The 22,444-nt window shown below is 44.8% G+C and overlaps 1 protein-coding gene across 1 annotated transcript in view; it reads right to left on the reverse strand.

Moving 5' to 3' along the window:
- Positions 1 to 293: 293 nt before the first annotated feature.
- Positions 294 to 22,444, reverse strand: part of Col4a4 (collagen type IV alpha 4 chain) — a 117,201-nt gene continuing 95,050 nt past the window's right edge. Inside the window, exons 39-48 of the mRNA XM_075952202.1 lie at positions 21,597 to 21,725; positions 21,390 to 21,503; positions 19,294 to 19,449; positions 18,446 to 18,553; positions 17,244 to 17,252; positions 13,616 to 13,741; positions 8,400 to 8,516; positions 7,861 to 8,049; positions 5,846 to 6,132; positions 294 to 5,481 (exon numbers count right to left, since the gene is read on the reverse strand). Of these exons, the coding sequence (XP_075808317.1) occupies positions 5,221 to 5,481; positions 5,846 to 6,132; positions 7,861 to 8,049; positions 8,400 to 8,516; positions 13,616 to 13,741; positions 17,244 to 17,252; positions 18,446 to 18,553; positions 19,294 to 19,449; positions 21,390 to 21,503; positions 21,597 to 21,725 (1,496 nt within the window). The 3' untranslated portion in view covers positions 294 to 5,220. The remainder of the gene's footprint in view (positions 5,482 to 5,845; positions 6,133 to 7,860; positions 8,050 to 8,399; positions 8,517 to 13,615; positions 13,742 to 17,243; positions 17,253 to 18,445; positions 18,554 to 19,293; positions 19,450 to 21,389; positions 21,504 to 21,596; positions 21,726 to 22,444) is intronic.

Here is a 22,444-nt window from a genome sequence, read left to right on the forward strand (position 1 = left end):
CCTGGTGGTACATGCTTGTAATCCCAGGGTTGAGGACACAGAAACAGGTGGGTACCTGGGGCTCCTGGCCAGCCAGCTAGCCTACTTGGTGAATATCAGATCCGTGAAGATGCTATCCAAAAAAACAAGGTGGCAACAATTTAGGGCCTCTAGCCTACATATGCACAACACACACACTTAACACACAACATGCATGCACATACATACATCTGCCTATAGAACACGTAAAAGCAAACCCACTTTGGTTTAAAAGAAAATACATTCATCAAGACAGTGGTTTTGGAAGCCATCACACAATTTTATATATAATAAACCATATCATAAGTGACAATACAGCAAATATTTATGGGTCAACAGTAGATTGGGCATCTTGCAAAAGTTGCATGATCAAAATTTCTTACTCTAAAACGATAGGCTAGAGAAAGTGATGCAGTTTATCAAGTGTTTCACATCTTCCCAATGACTCATTAAATATTTAAGCACCATAAGGTTCAAGCATTTCCCATGGATGTGGCAGCTAGGCACCCTGCTTTAACTGCGTTATGCGGAGTTTCTTGTGGATAGCAGAATTGTAGAATGCTGACTTTTTTTGATGCCAATTGTTTGGTCCCTGCATACCTTACTCATAATGTCCCTGCAGGAAATTGTGATAACTTTTTGTGGTACAATAACCAAGAACTGAAATAAAGAAACATTCCCAAAGATGTTAAGAGCTGGCTAGGTATGAATAATTCTAGCCAGTAATTTATATGCCCTGGGAGGATCAACGTGTAATTTTGTTGTGTGTATTTTTTTTGAGGGGGGGACAAGAAATAGTTTTCATATTGAATACCTTATTTTAAATAGACGATGTGACGATAATTGGTGCATGGTGGCAGCTATGCACTAGGTAGGTAATAATCCAACTTTAATTTTCAACATGAGTGTAATGTCCTAACTTATAGATGAGGGAAATTTAGCAGAAATCACCCATGACAACAGAATTGGGAAGGGACACATCTGGACTGAAATCTGGGTCCAACCAGAAGTCCTCCTTTTCCCACGCTTCTTACAGCCAGCTATACCAAATAAAAGAGACAGCTGTTAAACTATTCCAGTGGTCTGGTAGGACCCCTGATCCCAAAGGAGAGCCGTCTGTTTTGTGGTAACCTGCAGGAAGTGCAAAAGGAACTCTTCGGTGAAGTCCAAGTCTCCTGGGTATTCTGCTGACTTTTTTTTTAGCACTCAAAACATACACGGACTTCGGAGATGCAACTTGGTACCAAGAAGTCGTTAAATCGTGAGGGAATACAGATTGCAGCCCAAGCCGTCTTGCTATTTCAGTAAAGGATCTTCTTTCTGCCAAATCTCTGAGCAAATCTCATTTCTGATTTCAGCTCATAGGGAAGTAATTAGAAAGGGTCAGTGCTGGTTGACTGGCCTTGTGTTGATAATTGTAGTAAGAGCTTGTGGGTGTGTGGGAATGTTTAACGTTTTGATATTCTGAAGTAAGAAAGACTTATTATGCTGGGCACCCCCTTAGCAATGATATCTTATCTGCAGAGCTGAACATCAGAGGTTTAATAAGGTATAGAAAATTGTCACTGAATGACAGAGTTGAGTCAATAATAGGCACATTCATATGTTAACAGTGGACAACCGAAGATGAGTGAAGCATGGTCCCTGCCCCACGAGGGCTTCAGTATTTAACCAGGGAACGAAAGGGGTGTGCTAAGATATTAGAGAATGGAGAGGGAGAGCAGAGAGCCCCGCAAGTCTCTGGGAAATTCATACACCTACACTAGTCTACTGTGCTAGGATAAATGTGTGTCTACCAAGCCAGTGGACCCAAGGGAGAGCATCAATGGTAGAAAGAGGAACCAGAGACACAAAGAAACGTGAATGTTTTGCAGATCTGTGTGCAGTTCAGCGTAACAAGAAATGCTCACGAGAGATGCTCACAGACACAAGCCTCACAGTTCACAATGGACTTTCACCCCCTGTGAAGTCATTTGGACTTCATAGGCGGTGTGGTCATTGTGGATTTTAAGCCAAAAGATAACAAAATCTAATTTGGGTGGAATTTAGAGGATGGCTGGGTTTCCAGACTGGAGCTATCTCCTGCGAGAGAAAGCTGTGTGTGATGCAAGGAGCGTGGAGCGGGTAGTAGCCCCCACAAAAATGGGGATGTTTCAGCCTGTGGAGCAGACCACAGGCAGCATGGACACCTGCCTGATGGAGAGGTTCCGCTTACCAAGAATGAAGACCCAGAAAGAAACACCCAGTGCATATTCTGGTACGGGGCCTCCAAATAATTCCCATTAGGGATCTAAGCACATTCCAGCTAGACAAGGGCGGAGGTCCTAAAAAGGAGGTTTAGATAAGACCATCACAGTAATGGGTTAGGATAACTACAAAGCTTTGTTCGTGTTCCCCTCTGAGCAACGCTGTTCCAAAAACATTGAGATATAGCCAGGTGGAAAGAGAAATAATAACTTTAAAATAACATGCTCTTCTGTCCCAAGAATGTTTTCCTCATTGTTTTGCCCTTTTGGACCATTTCAAAATACATTTCCGATCCATGCCATAGTCAGAGGGGGGATGTGGAATCTATACTTGGACTTGTTTCATGGCTTCTCTCTCAGGGAGCTAAACTGCCCTCCTGATTCAGCCAGTCCTAAGTTATTTATGAAGAGTGTTAATATCCTAACCGCAAAGTGGAAGGATTTGACGTGTGTTCTAATGATTCACCTGTTCCCCTCACCTCTTCCTGGAACCTGTTCTCAGACCAAGTTCATCATGAACTATCAGGAGGCCTGGTTTGGGGATCCTGGAAACACATGAGTAATGCAAATAAAAAAGAAGTGGGCTTCAATTTCAGACACTCAAAACATTCAACGCGGATAGCATGAACTCAAAATCAAATAGGTCAATAGGAAATATTCTGCTACATTAAGAAAATATTTCATATTAAAATAGAGATGTTCAGCTCTGGTTACATAGTGAATTCCAGACTAGGATGAAACAATGTCAACCATGTCTTCAATAACAAAACAAAAACACCAGGTTTCTTTATTTAAAAAAGAAAGAAAGAAAGAAAGAAAGAAAGAAAGAAAGAAAGAAAGAAAGAAAGAAAGAGAACAAAGGAAAAAAAGAAAAAAGGCTGAACTCCTAGCACATTAGAATCTCCAGGAAATTGCCAAGATTTTGAAGCCAGCGTGGAGTTTTGTAGTGAGTCCGGGGCCAAGTTGGACTCCAGACTGAGGCACTAGCTTTAGAAAGAATAAAATAAAATAGACATTATTGACCAGAAAGTTCTCTTAAGCGGCCACCCCACAGGGAGCCTAAAACAAAAACGCTAAATGTATTCTACATAACGGAGCCCACCATTGATCAAAGGATGGCAAGGAAAACACGTCTTGGAAATGCTTTCCTGTTTACCTTTGTTTTCAGTTATGTGTGTGGGTATGTGTCTGTGGGTGGGTATTTGTATGTGTACAGGAGTGCCCAGGTAGGCTAGAGAGGAACTGGAGATATGGTGACCACGAGCCATCTGACCTGGGTGCTAGGAACTGAACTCAGACCCTCCATGAGAACCATAAGTGCTCTTAACTACTGAGCCATCTCTCCAGGCCCGGAAACAAAATTTTAATTGAGTTTTTCTCTCAATTATTCTTAAGTGCCCTGAAAAGTGAGCTCTGACATGAGTGTCACCCTCAGGGGAAAATCCTTTCTTCTATTAAAACGCCAATTTTACTCTAGCTGGGGAAGGTTAGTTTAAAAAAATAAAATAAAGTCTTTTCTAGCAAGACTTTCTATTTGTGATTTGTAGCCGTCCCTGACTAAGTAGCCAACAGATCCTTTGGTATGCAGAAAAATCACTGCAAATTGACATGGATCCTGCCCGTGTGCAGGAGCTGCTAAGGTCCAGCATCAAACAGCTGTCTTGCCATGATGCTAATATAATATAAAGAACGTTTGAAAATTGGCAAAACGGATGCTCCCATAAAAAAAAAACAAAAATCACAGGAGCTCAAAATTCAGACTGGATATAGACTTTGTTTCTGTTCAAGAGAGCCCCGCGTCTTCCTGGTGGGTTGACCCTGACATAAATGAATCGTCTTACCTAAGTTTAATTAAGCCAGCCCTTAATTTTCTCCCAAGTGCATAATGACAGCCCTGTCACTTCAGGAGCCAGTTGCCATTATGTGTGTGGAGGAGGAGCCTCGTAGGTTCTCCTGGGGAGGAGAGCCAGAGGCTTTGTACCAGCCTCCGGATTGCCTGAGTAAACCCCATGTGGCTTCAATGCCATTAGCAGAAGGACACTCTGGCCCCCCGACTGGGGAAAAGTAGTCTGTTTGCAGGTTCCCTGGGACGGGGAGTCGATTTTTTTGTGAATCACTACCTTAATATTCATTAATAGCTTTTAGGCTCCTAATCCCTTATTGAATATATTTTTCTATAATTGCTACTTTTCAAAAGGGTTGCCAGAGCAGGCATTTCTATTCTCTGTAAAATGCAGGAGAGAACATAATGTTTTATATTCGTCCGTGAAGTGTTTATGCTAATGTCGAGGCCCTGGAATACAGGACTGCAGGCCTTCCTGGCAAAATGACTCATTCTGCTTAGAAATGAACTGCTAGTGTAGAGAGGCTCTTTTTCCTTTCTTCCTCCTTTTTCAAACCCTCTTTGGGCCATGGTCCCACAGTTATTTAAAGTGCATGGTTAAAAAGGATAGATTATAATAGATTAGAGAGGAAATCATTTTTGAAACATTGAAAATCTCTGCTACATAGCTTCATTTGTTGGCCTATTTATATTGTTCCTGTAAAATCTAGCCAGAAGCCCAATGGATTACAGAATAATTGACTTCAGTTGTCTGAGACGCTATCAACCAATGAATGAACTCTTCAGTCGTTTATAATCTGGTCTTTGTCATTCACTTGCTTTTCTGGGAATTAACACATGTTCAAATAAAGCCTGTTCTTCCACCTTCTCAATAAAAGGGGAATGTGTGGGTTTCATCTGGATTGGTGGGGGCCAAACAAATCCACGTGTGCAGCGTTCACTTGATCTGTAGCGAGGAGAAGGAGGGCACCTGGGGGAGCCACGCTGAGACAGGGCGTGGCTGGAGGAGACGGGAGAGAGCACCACTGAATTTGCTACAGTAGTTGGGGCATCTTTTCCTCCACGGAAGTCTCTCTTGATGACCCTTTGCATGTTGTGAGTCCTCTAGCTGTTTTAAATTCGCAGGCAGACCTGGCACCGGCTGATTTTCTGGCGCTGGGCCTGGATGTCTTTCAAGGTGTCCGGTAACGGGCTAGAGGAAAACTGCTGGTCTGGGCTCACCGTGGTCAGCCAGAAGCTGTATTTATTGGCAAAAAAGTGACAGGTTCCATGTCGGCCCTGGCATTCAAGGAATGGTGCAGCTCTGAAGTCTTCTAGGCAGCTGCCAGGTGACACGAGGGCCTGCCCTCCTCCTTGGTCCCCAGCTCCAGTGTGCTACCGAGACAAAAATGAAGAGTTAAGGCTCAGCCAATCAGTGACACACCCGGCTCTAGTTCTGCTTTGAAAATTCCTACATCACTCAATAAAGAGCAACTTAAATCTGCCGAGGTGCACTAAGAAGTGTTTGGGGTGACTATGTAAAATGGAGCCAATTTCACTGACGGCTAAAGTAAATCCATCTTCTACCAAACTTACCAAAGAATAGTTAATGAGAAAAAATTAAAAATAATAGTGAAGGCCTTGTAGCTCAGCGGGCTATAGTCCGCACTGGCCTGGATGACCTTGTGTCCTCTGGCGTCTACACAGTACACAGAACTACCATCTAGACAGGTATAAGATTCAAGGATCGGAGACTCACCATCAGGAATGAGTATCCGATCCAAAGGCTCCTCCACCCGCGTGGACACGGTGGAATGGATTGGTCCTGACTGTGGACGGCCACTGCCTGGGCTGGGGCCTCACACACGGCACAGCGGCTGATGTAAGGGCGGATTTCTTCCTCCAAGAGTGGCATCATGGGAAGAGGAGCCTCACTAGCCAACCAGTAGGACCTGTCATTTCTCTGGGCATAGTGGCACACTTGGTGAATGCTGCAGTAGGCAAAGGGTAGTGTGCTAAACACGGGAAGACAAGACCCCGCCAAACCTTAGAGAGAAGAAGATACGCAGTCTATGAGCAGCCTGCTATGTGCAAAGCGGCCAGTAACTCCCACAGGTGGCGTTTATAGACACCTGCTCTAGCCTGTGTGTTAGGAAGCTCCACCCAGTCCCACTCCTCCCATTCCAGACCCCGCCCCTGAGAAAGCCCACCATCAGCAGCTCCTCCTCTGGATGGTCTCAAGACTGCCTACAGACTATTTAAGACCCAGTCCACAGATCTACCACATATACTCTTGTGTTCTATCTCCTGCCTTCCTGAGGCCACCCAGGAATGCTCTGCTTTGCCTTGCCCTGTTTATTAAATCTGCATTTATTAATTCAGTTTAACTTGGCTCTGAGATTCCATCTTACACCTATAAGAATAGCCAAGATCAAAAGTGCTCATGATAGCTCATGCTGGAGAGGATATGGGGTAAAGGGGACACTCTACAATTGCTGGTGGGAATGCAAACTGGTATAGCCCCTTTGGATATCTGTATGGCGATTTCTCAGAAAATTAGGAAACAACCTACCTCAAGACCCAGCAATACCACTTTTGGGTATATCCCCAAAGGATGCTCAATCATACCACAAGGACATGTGCTCAACTATGTTTAATGGAACATTGTTTGTCATAACCAAAACCTGGAAACAGCCTAAATGCCCATTGACTGGAAAATGGATAAGGAAAATGTGGTATATTTATACAATGGAGTACACAGCAGAAAAAAATAATATCTTGAGATTTGCAGGCAAATGGATGGAGCTAGAAAACATCATACTGCGTGAGGTAACCGAGATCCAGAATGGCAACTATTATATGTACTCACTCATAAGTGGCTTTTGGACATAAAGCAAAAAAAAAAAAACAACCAGTTTACAATCCCAGAGAACCTAGACAACAAAGAGGACCCTAAGGGAGACATACATGGATCTAATCTACATGGGAAGTAGAAAAAGACAAGATCTCCTGAGTAAACTGGGAGCATAGGGACCATGGGAGGGTAAAAGGGATGCGAGTAGAGAGGGGAACAGAGAAAAAATATATGGCTCAATAAAAACAATTTTAAAAAAGATATGAACTAGCTAGTAATATGCCTAAGGCACTGGCCAAGCAATATTGTAATTAATATAGTGTCTGTGTGATTATTCGGCCTGAGCAACTAGAACATGAATGAGCAGTCTCCATTTCCAGCCCAAGTCTGTGTCCCATGCCTGTGATGCCCCATGCCTGTGGTGCCCCATGTCTGTGGTGCCCCGTGTCTGTGGTGCCCCGTGTCTTTGGTGCCCCATGCCTGAGGTGCCCCATGTCTGTGGTGCCCCGTGTCTGTGGTGCCCCGTGTCTTTGGTGTCCCATGTCTTTGGTGCCCCACATCTTTAATCTCAGCACTTAGGAAGCAGAGACAGGTTGGTTTCTGTGAGTTTGAGGCCAGCCTGGTCTACACAGTTCCAGGTCAACCAGCACTGCATAGTGAAAGCATGTGTCAAATAAAACAAAAGTGAGTACTAAGTAGGCAGGTAATAACCAGTCACCAGAATGAGGCTCAGTGGTAGTAACAGGATCATGGGAATTAGCACGAGAGGGTTGCTTTGTTCTTAAATAGTAATGCCATGGAAGATTAGTGGTTAAGAAGTTGATGCATCTGTAAGGTTAACACCATGGTTTTGCTCTCTGGACCATAACGTGGATGGCCCTGTATAGCACGTGACAGCATCTGTCTTGGTGAATCCATACCGAGATCTTGATTGTGTGCCTTCTCCTGTCCTTCCATGTATAACAGGCTGTACCCAGTCCAAAGCCGGGGCATACCCATAGGGCAGGCGGGTTCTTGATCTGTCTGACTGTGGAGAACAAGGAGAAAGCCACTGAGGTACCCAGGGCCAAACCCCTTGGGCCCAGGATCACCAATCGAACCAGGAGGGCCTGCAGAAAAAAAAGGAAAAGGGGGGCATTCCATTTAATAAGTGCTTACTAGTCTCAACATCAGCATCATGAAGCAGAGGGAGCAGAACACAGCCTGCCTCTCAAACTACACAGAACACAACTCATCTGCCTGGAGGAGGGGTGTCTTAGAAACCCCTCACAATGGTTACTAAGGATAAAAACACTTCCCTGGTGACTGGAATATATTGATATAAAATAGAAAACATGAACATCCCTTGGATGCTTGCAGAGCTCGTATCCAAGGGAAATCCATTTGTGCACCCGCTTTAGAAGCAGCTGAGAGTGAGGATTGCAATGTCACAGAAAAGGAAAGCGAGGGAAAACTCTACCTGGTGCTCCGGGGCAGCCAGCCTCTCCAGTGTCGCCTTTGTGTCCTGGGGGCCCAGGAGATCCAGGGAAGCCATCCTGGCCCCTCCTGCCATCCGGCCCAGGCTCTCCTTTGCACCCTGTGGGAAAGTTCATGGTGATGGTAGGGAAAACTTCAGCATGCACATCCCGTGAACTGCCTCTGGATTCTTCCCCGCTTGGGTGATGTAGAATCTGCGCAAGTGCATGACATCAGCTTATGACCTCCCCAAGCAACTGGGAACACTGAGGTTCTGAAAGGTATGGCAAATTGACAATAGTTCCACCATGATCTGGTAAAGGGCTATAGCCCTAGACCAGGGAGGTGTTGAGGAGAAATGTTATTCCATTTTCTTCATTTTATTGTTAGTGTTGTTGTTGCTTTTAGAAGATGTTGAACAAGGGTTAGTTTTATAATCAAACATTCTTTCAGGATGATGTTTTAAAAAATCTGGATGAAAGTGTGAGTCAAATTTAACAGGATTCATTTTTGTTGGTTGTGTTTGGTTGGTTGGTTGGTTGGTTGATTGGTTGGTTTTGTAGACAGAGGGTTTCTGTGTGTAGCTCTGATTGTCCTGGAACTTGCTCTGTAGACCAGGCTGGCCTCATACTCAGAGATCTGCCTGCTTCAGCCTCCCAAATGCTGCAATTAAAGGCATGTGCTGCCACACCGAGCATAGGGTTCAGTTTTTAAGAATGGCTTTTCATCAGGGTTTAGGATGTGCTAGTTTTCAGTTAACTCCTTCAGGTGAATTATCAACTGAATCTTCATAGAGGCTGTGTACAGCCCAGTCTACAGTTGCTCCAGAGAGAGAGAGAAACCTCTGCAGGCATGGAGTGCACTCGTGGACTAGCCAGGGAGCAAAGGCAGAGATGGTGTCCCTCAGCCCCCATGCCCCACCTCTTGACAAGCTGCAGGTGCATCCTTGTGGATCTTGGCACAACTGTACTGGTCGTACAGGGTGTTTTAAGTGTTTGGCTTCCTTTTTCTTCTTTCCAGTTCCTTACCTGTAGTTTTGATGGGGTCATGGTAGCAGCTCATCATGTTTGTGGGTGTTTATGCTAAATCATTTAGCTGAATTACTATCCCTCTCTGTGTTTCTAGACCCTACTTGTTATCTCCTTCCTTAAATTAGCTCATTACGGGCTGATGTGTGCCACTTCTCTTCCAAATTTGTAGTGAATTCCTAACTCCCAGTACCTTAGAATGTCTATATTTGGCAACGATGTCTCTGAAGATATGATCAAGGCAATAACAAGGCCGTTATGGTGGGTAAACCCAATCTGGCTTGGATCTTTACAGGAAGAGGGGGACGCTGCCATCAGGAAAGGAACCTCAAAAGACACCAAACCGATGGCTGCCTTGATGTCAGACTTGTCCACCAGAACCGAGGGGTGGAGTATTTGTGTAGCTCTGTTCGTTCCTTATGACAGCCAGAGCAAACTGAAACATAATTTAAGACTGGCTCGTTCATCCAAAGGAGGACCGAGCAGAGTTCAGATCCCAGCACCCATATGGGGCGGCTCACAAATGCCAGCAACTCCTGCCTGCTTAGGAGAGTAAGGGGGTCACTTTACTGGTCTTTCTTCTTGCCTCCTGCCTCCTTAACACCATGATGACAAAGCTGAGAGATGCTCTCCCAGACCTACAGAAGAGAAAGGCTTTACCGTTGACAGGGGAGAACACAGAAAATAAAGGGACCCACTGAAGACATTGTCCACATCCTGTGCTGTCAACCACAACCCAGCCCTGAAGAAAGATGCCGGGGCTGGGGCTGAGAAGCTAGCAATATCAGGGATGGCAGACATCATTTCCTTCCCTGCACTGCTCTAAGATGCCCCTCTTCCGCCCTGGCTGGGTTTTTAACTTTTGCTCCAGTAACTAACTGGAATACCCTGGACCCCAGTCTTCCTTGTGAAGCAGGCCTGAGCAATTCCCAGCCACACAGGCCCTTCTGCTTTTGAGGCAGAAACCCAAAAGAGTCCAGAACAGCAGCCTTCAAATTTGTCTTTAAATCAGCATCTACCACCATGGGTTGGCCCAGGTTCAGAGAATCCACATTTCTGGCACGTTTCCACATGGTGCTGATGCTGCTGTTAATTGGGGAATCACATTTTGGTAACGACTGCTTCTAGACTTCGAAGTTTACAGCTCGTTCTGGCAATGAACTTGGTGGTATATTTGGAAAACCCTGTATTTCTGCCTAGTTTATGTTTCTCCTGCTCCTTTTTTGTAATTTTTGTTCTTATTTCTGCCTGTTCTTTTTTCTAGAAACTAATTTAATGTTTTACACCCACCCTCCCTTTCTATGTTCATATGTGTATTTGTGTGAACATGTGTGAGAGAGAGAGAGCGGGGGTTGCATGCATATTCAGGTGTCCACAGAAGGCAGAAGAGTGCATGGATTCCTCAAAGCCAGAGTTACAGGTGTATGTGAGCTGCCTAATGTGGATGCTGGGATCTGAACTCGGATCCTCAGAAGTGAGCCGTGAGCACTCTGAACAATTGAATCCTCTCTCCAGCCTCCATCTGCCAACTCTTACAAGAAATGGCACTCAAGGTGCTTGTAGTAAGGAAACAATGCCTACAGCAGCTATAACAAAGAGATTCCCTACTTATTCTGTCACTTGGTGATGTCAGACCATCAACGACAGCTAATTCACCACCAGCCTTTGGTACCTGTAGTCAAGTTCTGAGTGTCCCTTCCTAGCCATGACACTTCCGACTGGTCTAATCAGAGATGCCTCAGTGTGAAATAGTCATCACCCAGACAAACAGACATGCTTTAGCAACTGCTTATCAGAGTGAAAAGATGAAACCACCTTAAGTCCATTTAAGGTGGCCTGGAACAGCAGCGCTCAGAACTCTTAGAAAAAAATGGATCTTGAAGCCCTCTCCGCATTTGACAAGACAGGAAATCTAGGCCGGGGCCAGCAATGTGTGTTTTTAAAAGCTCTCCAGGGAGGAGGGGTGAAGGAAGGGATCTGGAAAGTCCCAGAAGGCTTGAAATTCTGGGCTTTAGATGTCCCCCTCACTCCTCTCTATCTCCAGGTTACCCCTGCTGACCTTCGAGACATGGGAGCCTAATGTCAGTACCTCTCTTTTCCTTTCCTGTTGCTCCAAGAGCACGGCTTTGTTGGATTCATTTATTTCTCGCGGAGTGCTGGCACCAGAACAGTCGATAAATAATTCATGAGAGTGGTGGTTAGATGAATTATGGCACAATCAAACAATGCAATATTCTGCAGCCGCCGCAGACAATATTGTTGGGAAATATGTAATGACACAGAACTAATGGCATGTTCAGACCTGCAGTTTGCAAACCAGTGTGAGAAGACGGAGTCTTTAAAACCGTGCCGAAAGAAGAGGGGACAGATACACAGCCAGCTGTGCCTCCTAAAACTGTGTTTACCTTCTTCCTTTTTCTTCTTGTTTAAATCCCTATCATCTGAGATTTTGTGTGAATGTGCAGGTGTGTGTGTATGTGGGTTCCAGTACACACTTGTATGTAGGTGTGTGTGTGTGTTTACAAACACTTGTATGTAGGTGTGTGTGTGTGTTTACAAACACTTGTGTGTAGGTGTGTGTGTGTTCACGTATATTCGTGTATAGATGTGTGTGTGTTCATGTACATTCATGTTTAGGTGTGTGTGTGTGTGTGTGTGTACACTGATGTAGAAACCAGAGATTGGAGGCAAGCATCTTCCTCAATAACCCTCCACTTTATCTTTAGACAGAGTCTCATGGAACCTGACACTTTCTGACTTACCTAGTCTGGCTCTGTAGCTAGCCTCGAAGTTCCTACTGTGTTTTCCTTCCCAGCATTGGGATTATAGGCACCCTGGCTGCACCCAGTGGGTTCTGGGGGATGAACTGAGCTCCACATGCTTATGCAGAAAGTACTTTACCACGCTGGTGTGGTTGCTGCTCATGCCTTTAATCCCAGCACTCAGGAGGCAGAGGCAGGCGGATCTCTGTGAATACAAGACCAGCCTGGTCTATAGAGCAGAGTCCCAGGACAGCCAGAGCTAGACAGACTAACCTTGTTTCAAAAAGCGAAATAGGAAGGAAGGAAATAATTTATCAACAAAGTCATCTCCCTACCCCCAATAAGGTTTTGGGGGTTTTGTTTGTTTGTTTGTTTTTTAACTTCCCTTGAGACTGATGCTACCACTGCTGATAACCATACATCTCCCTCAGAAACAGTTCTCAGTGTTAGGTGCTTCTATCTACCAGGGGCCATGTGTTAACATCTGGAATCATTTCTGCTTGTCACAAGGTAGAGGTCCAATATTCATTTTTAGTGATAGAGGCCAAAGACACGCCACAACACCACATGGTGAGGGGCCCTTTGCAGAACACATCCCAGGCTGCTACGGTCTCTAGGGTTGCAGGAAACCAACTAATACAACATTCAGTTCTCCCTCCAGGCCCTTTGGCTCTGCACTGGAAAGAACCATGTCACAGCCAAGCTGTGGAGGAAGCAAGAAACGGGTTGGTTCCCAGCCTCCCTTCTGATCCTCCGCACACAGATGCTGAACCCAAAGATGCTACAATGGGTCCGAAGGGGGCTCTGCTTTCCAGAGCCCGGCACTCCCTAGCTCAGCATAAATTACTCAACGTGGGCAGGATGTCCAAGAAGAAAATAAACTCTATGGAAACTACTGTTTCCCAGCACAGTATGGTTTTGGTGCTAACAAGGGTTCTCCCACCCTGATGGTCACTGACCAGGGCTCATGAGGTCAGTTCTGGGCACAGTGCAGCCATTGCCAAAATTCAGAACCACTTGCCCTGTTCTCCTCCATCGTCTCAGTGGGTCCTGTCCTTCTCTGTCTCATGAGCTGTTTCTGCTCCATTGGTTCACAACTCAGTCTTTTTTTTTTGTATGTTTTGGGCTTTTGTTGCTGTTGTTGTTACTATTCAAAATGAAGCCACCTACTCTGAAGTGCTATGGGGTTTCCAAATGCATCCTCCAGGAGCTGGGCAAAGCTAAAAGATTTAAACAGGAGTTCAACACAAGAAGAGGAAGACTGTGTGGAACTCGAATCCAAATCCCTTTGTGTTGACACACAAAAATGTAAGAGGAAGAAACTTGTCACAGATTAGCCACCGCAAGTTGATTAGATTCTTCTTGAAAAACAATATCACAAAACACATAGGTTTTTATTTTGACAGTGAACTCAGAGAAGAAATTTATACCTGGTCCAGGGGGGCCTCTCTCTCCAGGAAGCCCTACAGCTCCCTCTGGTCCTCTGGGGCCTGGCACTCCAGGAAGTCCTGGGATCCGAGGACAGGAATCCAGGTCGGCAGGAGGCCCTGGTTCACCTGCAATTGGAATCACTGCTGTATAAATGGATTCCCATGCTTATGAACCTGCTCCTTCTACATTCTCCAGTGAGGGATGGATTCCTGACATGGCGCTAAAATCTTAACAAGAATCTTCAACAGTCCGGTGTAAGTTCTGCAATGGTGGGAACTTGCCCTGCTCCCTGCAGGGACCCTCACAAACCTTCTAGAAAGCCTTGGTGGATTCAGCGACTGCTGGAGTCAGAGATGGACAGCCTGTGAGAGCAGAAATAGAGACCACTCGCTCGTGGCTGAGGTAGCAATACTTTGATGTCCTTCAAGGGATTTTCAACCTTTGTTCCATATTTTACTAGTGAGCTTCACTGCAAGAGGAACTAGGGGTCCCTAGAGGCTGGCTTAGCATATTCCTAATTCATTATACTGGAACCAGGTGGATTCACCTACTATCGGTTTCCTCTATGTGAATCAAGATGGCCAGAGGTTTTTCAATCTTGAATAAATGTTGGAATGATCTACAGGGGCAACAAAGTAGACTGTTACCCGCCACCCTCCAGAATACTGTGGTACTTGGCAGCCTCGGCTGTGCCCTCAACTTCAGGCTTCATAAACCCAGCTACAAGGGATTTTCGATCATTTGCTAATGCAACACCTGGAATTTCTAACGTGAACCCCAAGGTTTGGTATGATTTTAATTCTTCAGGTGGTTCCAGTGTCTGCCAGTGCTGAGAAGCACCAATACAGAGCTGACTGCAGACCAGCACTTTGGAACCATTTGCCAGTAAGTCAGAAAGCAATTTCTGAATTGGGAGATCTGAGCTAGACTCTGACTATGCATTTCTAGCACATTCCCAAGCAAGGTGAATCGTGCTGACCAAGCATTCTGACCTGGAGGACCACGGCACTGGGGGCTGACACTCTCTTAACATACTGCTTGTATCAAGACAGGCTGCTCCCCAAAGCCTCAATCAGTCACTCTGGAACATCCCACGGGACCTAGAAATGCCACTGAGCAGTACTGAGAACAGGGCCTGTGTGGAGCACTTCATCACTCCGCTCCTCGGACAACCATGCCACAGGCTGTGTTTTCAGACTATCCCAGGTAAGAAAAACCCAGGGATACGTTACATATTTACAGTTACACAGTCCAGACATTGTCCAAACTACAATCCAGAAGGCAGTGGATCCAAATGTACCTTCCTAACCAGCATATCAACTTAAGGTTCTGCCTCAACTTGCTCTCTGTCTCTATATTTCTCTGTGTCTGTGTTTCTATTGTCTCTGCCTGTCTATGTATCTGTCTGTCTGTCTGTGTCTCTGTCTGTCTGTGTCTCTGTCCGTCTGTCTGTCTGTTTGTCTGTCTCTCTCTTTCTCTCCGTGTGTGTGTGTGTGTGTGTGTGTGATGTGGATGGGACCCATGGATACATGTAACCTTTGGGTTACATCCATAGCCGAAGAACTCTTACTATGTGTGTAGTAAATTCTTTTTTTTTCTGTTTATTTATTTATTAAAGATTTCTGTCTCTTCCCCGCCACCGCCTCCCATTTCCCTCCCCCTCCCCCAATCAAGTCCCCCTCCCTCGTCAGCCCAAAGAGCAATCAGGGTTCCCTGCCCTGTGGGAAGTCCAAGGACCACCCACCTCCATCCAGGTCTAGTAAGGTGAGCATCCAAACTGCCTAGGCTCCCACAAAGCCAGTACGAGCAGTAAATTCTAATTAAAGAAATGTTGAAAACCACACCATTTGGTTAGTTATAATTTTCTCAAAGTTCATGCAAACGTGCATAATGGCTTTAAATAGCAAGAACCAAGGAACAAGACTCTCTGAGGAACTCTGGCCATGACCACCGAGGAGTGAGCCACACAATGCTCCCCGTGCCTTTACAGAAGGGACCTCAAGTCTTTAAGCTGCTTGGAACAGAATCTTTCATAAAACATGGCATGAAATTATAAGCAACACAGGCCCAGAGAATTTTTCACAATACGTCCAGTTTAATGTAAAATTGGACTTTGCCGCAAGGCTACTGAGAGAGATACACAGGAATGTCTCCTGTTTCCCCGAGATAAACTGGACCTTTCCAAGAAGAGGCCAAGTCGGGGGAGCTTGGCTGATTCACTGTCTGTTGTTTGTTTTAGTTGTTGTTCTGGCTTTTTGAGGTAGCATCTCACTATATAGTCAATGGCATTTTGGATCAAACAATCTTCCTGCCTCATTCTGCCCAGTGCTAGAATTACAGAGGTTTGACACCTCGCCCCCCCCCCCCCCCGCCTTTTGACTGGACTTTAGGTAAGGGCTGATATATTATCTTTAAATGAATATCAACTTATCACACAGAGAGGGCAGAAATAAAAATTCAGCATCTCACTTTAATTTTAAATTATGAATATTTAAAATAGTATTTTTTAGAAAAGTTTTTGTCCTGTTTTTCTTTACCTTTTGATAATGTAGGAGCTGAAAGAAGGTAGGTAAACATGTCTCTTCTAGAATCCCTAAAGTAATTTATGGGTCTGTTTTCAGGGTAATTTTTTGGGGGTAATAACAAATACTTGGAAAGAATAAATGCCCATTTTCATAATTTATTTCTTTTTCCTCTTTTTGTTTTTTGGAGTGAATTGGGCTTACAGTTTTCTTTTAATTGTATTGCGTGGTGTTTGATTGCATGTATGTCTATGAGCCATGTACAGGCCTGGTGCCTGCGCTTGCCAGAAGAACAACGTCTTCCCTGGAATTAGAGTTAAGAACAATTGTGAGCTGCCATGTATATGCTGGGAATCAAACCCTGGTCCTCTGGAAGAGCAGCCAGTGTCCTTAGCTACTTAGCTATTGAGCCCTCTCTGCAGCCCCCTTTTTGTGGACTTTTGAGAAAAGGTCTCATTCTATAGCCCAGGCTAGCCTTGAAGACATGGTAAATCCTCCTGCCTCAGCCTCAGTGTTGGGATTTCGTACATGAACCACCACCACCACCACCCATTTCTGCTTTTCACCTTTTGAGACCCTTTTTTCATTCTCTTTGAAAATGCCAGATACAAAATCACACATTGCTTCTGCGTGACAGACTATTGTGTGAACATTTTATTTCTAATACACAAATAAATTTGTTCTTGAAAATGGGCTGGCCTCTTTGTGCGTCTAAGGGCTTATCTTTTAGTGATGTTGATGTTGCTCATTTTGGAGGCATTGTAAAGGTTTCCATTGTAGGAATCCTAAGAGGAACTGCACTATTGTGGGTTGTGGCATCCAACAACGAGAGAAATTTTGCAGAGCTGAACTCTCGGAACTGAGCTGGAATTCTGAGCTGTGTGCCTATCTCACCTTGACACCTTCTAACGAGGGCCACCGCCAGGACCCTAAGATGAGATTTACTATGGCTGCAAAGAAGCCAAGACATTAAAACGATGACGCCAGAAGCCCCATCTACACAAAATTGCAGCAGCTTAACTCACAAACACAACGGAAAGGGGAAACGCAGACACGACATGCAAATAGAGTCGGGGGAAATTATCCATTTCACTGCAACCCTTACCTCTGCAGCCTGAAGAGATCCAACGCAGAAATGCAAAACGAGGTGACGGTTTTCACGTGGTGAAGAGAAAATTGAGATTTGTGAGGGAGGACAGAAGTGAAACCAATGGCTGAGAACATAAATAATCATTTGAGGGAGCATCGGTGACAAGCAGAGTGACAACGCCGTATTTACATAAAGCATCTGCATCATTGTGATTGACAGAAGCCGTTATGATTTTGCACTAATGGAGTGTTCATCTTCACAAGGACTTGAAATGAGGCTCTCTTGAGGAGCTGACAATGCTGGCTGATTTTCTATGGCAAAATGTGTCCCGAATGAGTGCGTATAGGAATTATGGCACTAAAAGGCTTCTGAAAATTCTGTATTCATTTGTCATGTTTCATAGATGATATATGCACAGAAAGGAAGCAAGAAGCATCCCAGTACCAACCCTCCGTCAGGCTGTACTGTGACCCCTGATGAAGTAGGGTGCTGTTTGTGCCACAAACATTGCTAAACATTCTGAATTATCACTGCATATCTAGGATACTGTTTGGTGATTATTTTATTTTATTTTTTGGTTTTTCGAGACAAGGTTTCTCTCTAGCTTTGGAGCCTGTCCTGAAACTAGCTCTTGTAGACCAGGCTGGCCTTGAACTCACAGAGATCCACCTGCCTCTACTTCCCAAGTGCTAGGACGAAAGACATGAGCCACCACCACCCAGCTTGTCTGGGGATTTTTAAAGACAGTACTTCCACTCTCCTTACATGCATATGTCTGTGTGTCCTTTCTCTTCCCAATTCATCATTATGGCTACAAAGTACTGGCTACATACTAATTAGGTCAAATGACCTCCCATCCCATAGGAACTAATGTACTTTCAGAAAATAGACAGCTATTGAAATCTGGGGGCAAGAAGTCAACACAGAATCCTAACAGTAGTCAAAGCCTCCTTTGTCTCACGGGTGAAAAGCACACAGACATTTATTCCTATATAAATAATATGTCTGACATCAGATCTTAATTAGTAAATGTATTTGTTCTGAAAGTATATCAGACATGAGATTTGATGGGGCAGTCTGAAACAAATATATTCTTTATATCAAATGAGCTTAACTTGAAGCAATGGTTTCTGAAGACTGACCCTCATAGTAACTACTTAAATGGGAGGCTATCTGGGCATGCCTTAGGAGATGATGGTCATCAGAAGCTTGCTTACCTGGAGGGCCTATGGGTCCTTTTCTTCCTGGAGGGCCAGGTAATCCTTTCTCCCCAGGTGCCCCAGGAAAACCAGGTGGCCCTGGAGGCCCTGGGAATCCCATTGGTCCTAAAGAAAAGATAATGATGAGGGTGTAGAAGTGATGTTACAGTGACTATAACTGGTTTAGCATCTGTAAAGTTCTGCTCCAAGAAAGAGCAGGGCCGCGTCGGTGTGAGGGAGGTGCTTTGCCTTATTTTGAGACATCATGGTCCTGCTCTGTAACTCAGGCTGTCCTGGAAGGCACTATGCAACTTAAGCTGGTTTTAGACTCATGACGATTCTCATGTGTCAGCATCCCATGTGTTGGGATTCCACACATGAGCCACCACCATGCCTGCCTAGTTTCACTCCTTAAGTGTGGCTTCTACATTTTTGAACCACATGTGTAAGGTTTCTTAAATTTCTATTGCTCAGTTCTGGTACAGAAGATACATTCTTGATCTTTTCTAGCTTAGTTGTTTATTTAAGATAGGTCTCATGTATCCTAGGTTAGCCTTGAACTCACAATATTGCCAAGAATTATTTGAACTCCAGATCCTCCTGCTTCTACCTCCCAAATGTTGGGGGATTACAAGAGAGCACATGCTAGGCATCCAACCTGGGACATTCTGGCCCGTGTGTCTTTCTTTCGATTTTTATTCCAGCTTGAGGACCTTTTAGAGGCAGCCAGGACATCTTAGAAATGACATCATTGTTTACAGAAGAAATAGGAATGACCTTATGTGAGGGAAGACGGTACCTCAGACCCTTAGAGTAAGGTAGAGAAGGTCTTCACACAGTACCGAACGAACAGCCAACACTCATACCTTTCTGACCATCTTTGCCATCACATCCTGGGGCGCCCTCACACCCTGGAGGGCCTGGTGGGCCTCGGGAACCAGGTGGTCCAGGCAAACCACAGTCACCTGGATCCCCTTTCAAAAGGCTCACATTCCCGGGGGAGCCTGGAGGCCCAGGTGCTCCTGACACAGGGAAGAAGCAAAAACATTCTTTAAGTCAAAGACAAAGGTGAATATTGGTGGCTTGAGAATGTCTTAGGGAGTTAAATACAGTGATTTGCAAACAAGGCATGTAGGGAATCAGAAAAATAAGAAAATCAACATTATCAGAAGTGAAATACAAAATGTATGTCATGGGGTCCAAGCCAAGTAAAGCTAAGTTAGTAACTGTTAAACTAAATAGACCTCATTTTTTCTGAACCATTTGGAAAATATCAGCTAATGGTGGATATCTTCAATCATTTCATTGTTTTGACTGGTTGCATGGATGAATGGATGGATGGATGGATGGATGGATGGATGGATGGATGGATGGATGGATAGATGAATGGGTGGATGGAAGGATAGGTGGGAGGGAGGGTAAGTAGATGGGTTATTAAATGGACAGATGGATAGATGAACAGACGGATGGATGGATGGATGGATGGATGGATGGATGGATGGATGGATAGATAAATGAGTGAATGGAAGGTTGGGTGGGAAGGAGGGTAGGTGGATGAGTGGTCAAATGGATGGATGGACGGACAGATGAATAAGTGGATGGATAGATGGATGGATGGATGGATGGATGGATGGAAGGATGGGTGGATGGAAGGATGGGTGGTAAGGACAGTAGGTGGGTGTGTGGTTAAATGGATGCATGGATGGATGGATGATGGATGGAAGGATGGGTGGATGGAAGGATGGGTGGGAAGGATGGCAAATGGATGAGTGGTTAAATGGACGGATGGATGGATGGATGGATGGAGGATGGATGGAAGGATGGGTGGATGGAAGGATGGGTGGTAAGGACGGTAGGTGGGTGTGTGGTTAAATGGATGGATGGATGGATGGATGGATGGATGGATGGATGGATGGAAGGGTGGGTGGTAAAGACGGTAGGTGGGTGTGTGGTTAAATGGATGGATGGATGGATGGATGATGGATGGATGGATGGATGGAAGGAAGGAAGGATGGGTGGATGGAAGGGTGGGTGGTAAGGACGGTAGGTGGGTGTGTGGTTAAATGGACAGATAGATGTGTGTGTGTGAATAAATGAGTGTATGTATAGATGGGTGGGTGAGTGAGTAGATGGTTGGCTGGAGAGATTAGTGGGTGGGTGGATAAACGTATGGTGAGATGAATGTCTGGGTATATGAGTTGAAAGTTGAATGAATGAATGTGTGGGTAGATAGATAGATAAATGGATGATATTTTATGAAAGAAAATATAGCTAGTGAGAAATAAATGTGTCCTCAAAATTATAATCTTACTTTAAAACAAATATCTATACATAACAGTGAGCTGATCGCAACTTATTGTTACTTAACTTCTGCAGTTTTTACTCCTTTTATTTTTTTATACAATTCCACCCTTAATAAGGTATGTGTCTCCACATAAGAGTTCTAGGGGCCAGTGGGAATGTGGCTATCAACAAGGAAGAACCCATGACTGACCTATGCTCTTTATCTGTAGCCTGACCCACCTAGTCTATCTTTTTTTTTTTTTATCTGCTAACAACTTCCATAATCTGGCTCATCTCTGTGCAGCAGGGAGGGGCAAAAGGCACTGCTGGAGGCCCATGTGGAAGCTTGCTGTGGCTCTCTAGGCCTGTGGGAGGGTGCTAGAGAACAAGGAAGCACAACTCTCTCCTGCTGGGCACTTGCTACAGGCATCGTCCATCTAGAGACGGGAAATGTTTGGTCCACCTGTGTGTACCCAAGCAGCGGCAGTCTGTTGCAGCCGACGTGTTCTGGGCCTGGGAGATACTGCTGCCTTTGCTGCCACTCGGTGAATCTCACTTAATCCATCTGCTCAGTGGGTAGAGCCACTTTGGCATTTCTCAGGGAGATGCTACATCCGCATCTAGCTAGCAGTTTCTAAGGAAGAAACCACTGCCATCTTCTGTCGTGAAGCAATCGTACCTCTTGGGCCATCAGGGCCGGGAGGTCCCCAGTCTCCAGGTGGACCTGGATCAGGAATGTCACCTTTAGCAGGTCTTCCTGGAGCACCTATGCGACCAGGTGGTCCTGGTCTCCCTGGGGAAGCACATGTTCATCCGTTAGTCTCATCGCAACTGAAATGTTTGGAACTAGTTCTCGAGGAAAGATTAAAAACATGCTGCTTCTTACCTGGGGGTCCTGGGAGGCCTTTTTCTCCAGAAAGACCTGGGGGAGAAATTCCTGGGCTCCCAGGGTCACCTCTCTCTCCCTTTAGCCCAGGCATTCCCATGGGCCCAGGCGGACCCACTTCGTGCAGACCTTAATGATAAAAACAGCGCCAGTATGGCATCTATGAATTTATCCCTGTCACCTGAAAAGGACCCACCCCTCAGCAGGAGTATGGCAGAGGAAATGGTAGGTTCTGTCAAGGGACCAAACTCTGGTTGCAATGATTCTCTAGTTCCTGAGCCCCATTTCTTGCTTATGACCTATCACACTGACCAACCACAGGTTTGTTTTCTTTTGGAGTTCTGTCCTAAATTTTAAGAAATATTAGTTTCGATACAGTTTCACAAAGCAAAAACAAAAACAAACAAAAAAATTAAAGGAGATGATTATACATAACTCAAAACAAATTGCTTAGAAAATTGCTTAGAAATCTGAGTGGAGACTGGTCTACCATAATTTGAAGCTTCCCATTGAAAGGGGAGAGATTTGGTTTCTTGGAAGGGTTGAATATTTAATAAGACCAATTGAAAGAACCACACAGCAAATCTTAGGTGACCTAAGTTACTTTTTGAATATCCAAAATCCACAAAGATTCTGTCTCTCTCCAACAGTAGAGTCACGCCTAGCTGTAAAATCCTTTTTTTCTAAAACAAGTATTCAAATTCACGAGTTGGCATCAGCTACTATGTCTGATGTAGGCTATTTTAGTGGGGGAAAATTATACAATAGACATATTTTAATGGAATAAGCTAAAACACGAAGTTGAAGATTAACTCGTCTGTGATATCAAAAATAACCCCAAGTTGGGA

Source organism: Microtus pennsylvanicus, chromosome 17 (genome assembly GCF_037038515.1).
Source record: "Microtus pennsylvanicus isolate mMicPen1 chromosome 17, mMicPen1.hap1, whole genome shotgun sequence".
Lineage (NCBI taxonomy): Eukaryota > Metazoa > Chordata > Mammalia > Rodentia > Cricetidae > Microtus > Microtus pennsylvanicus.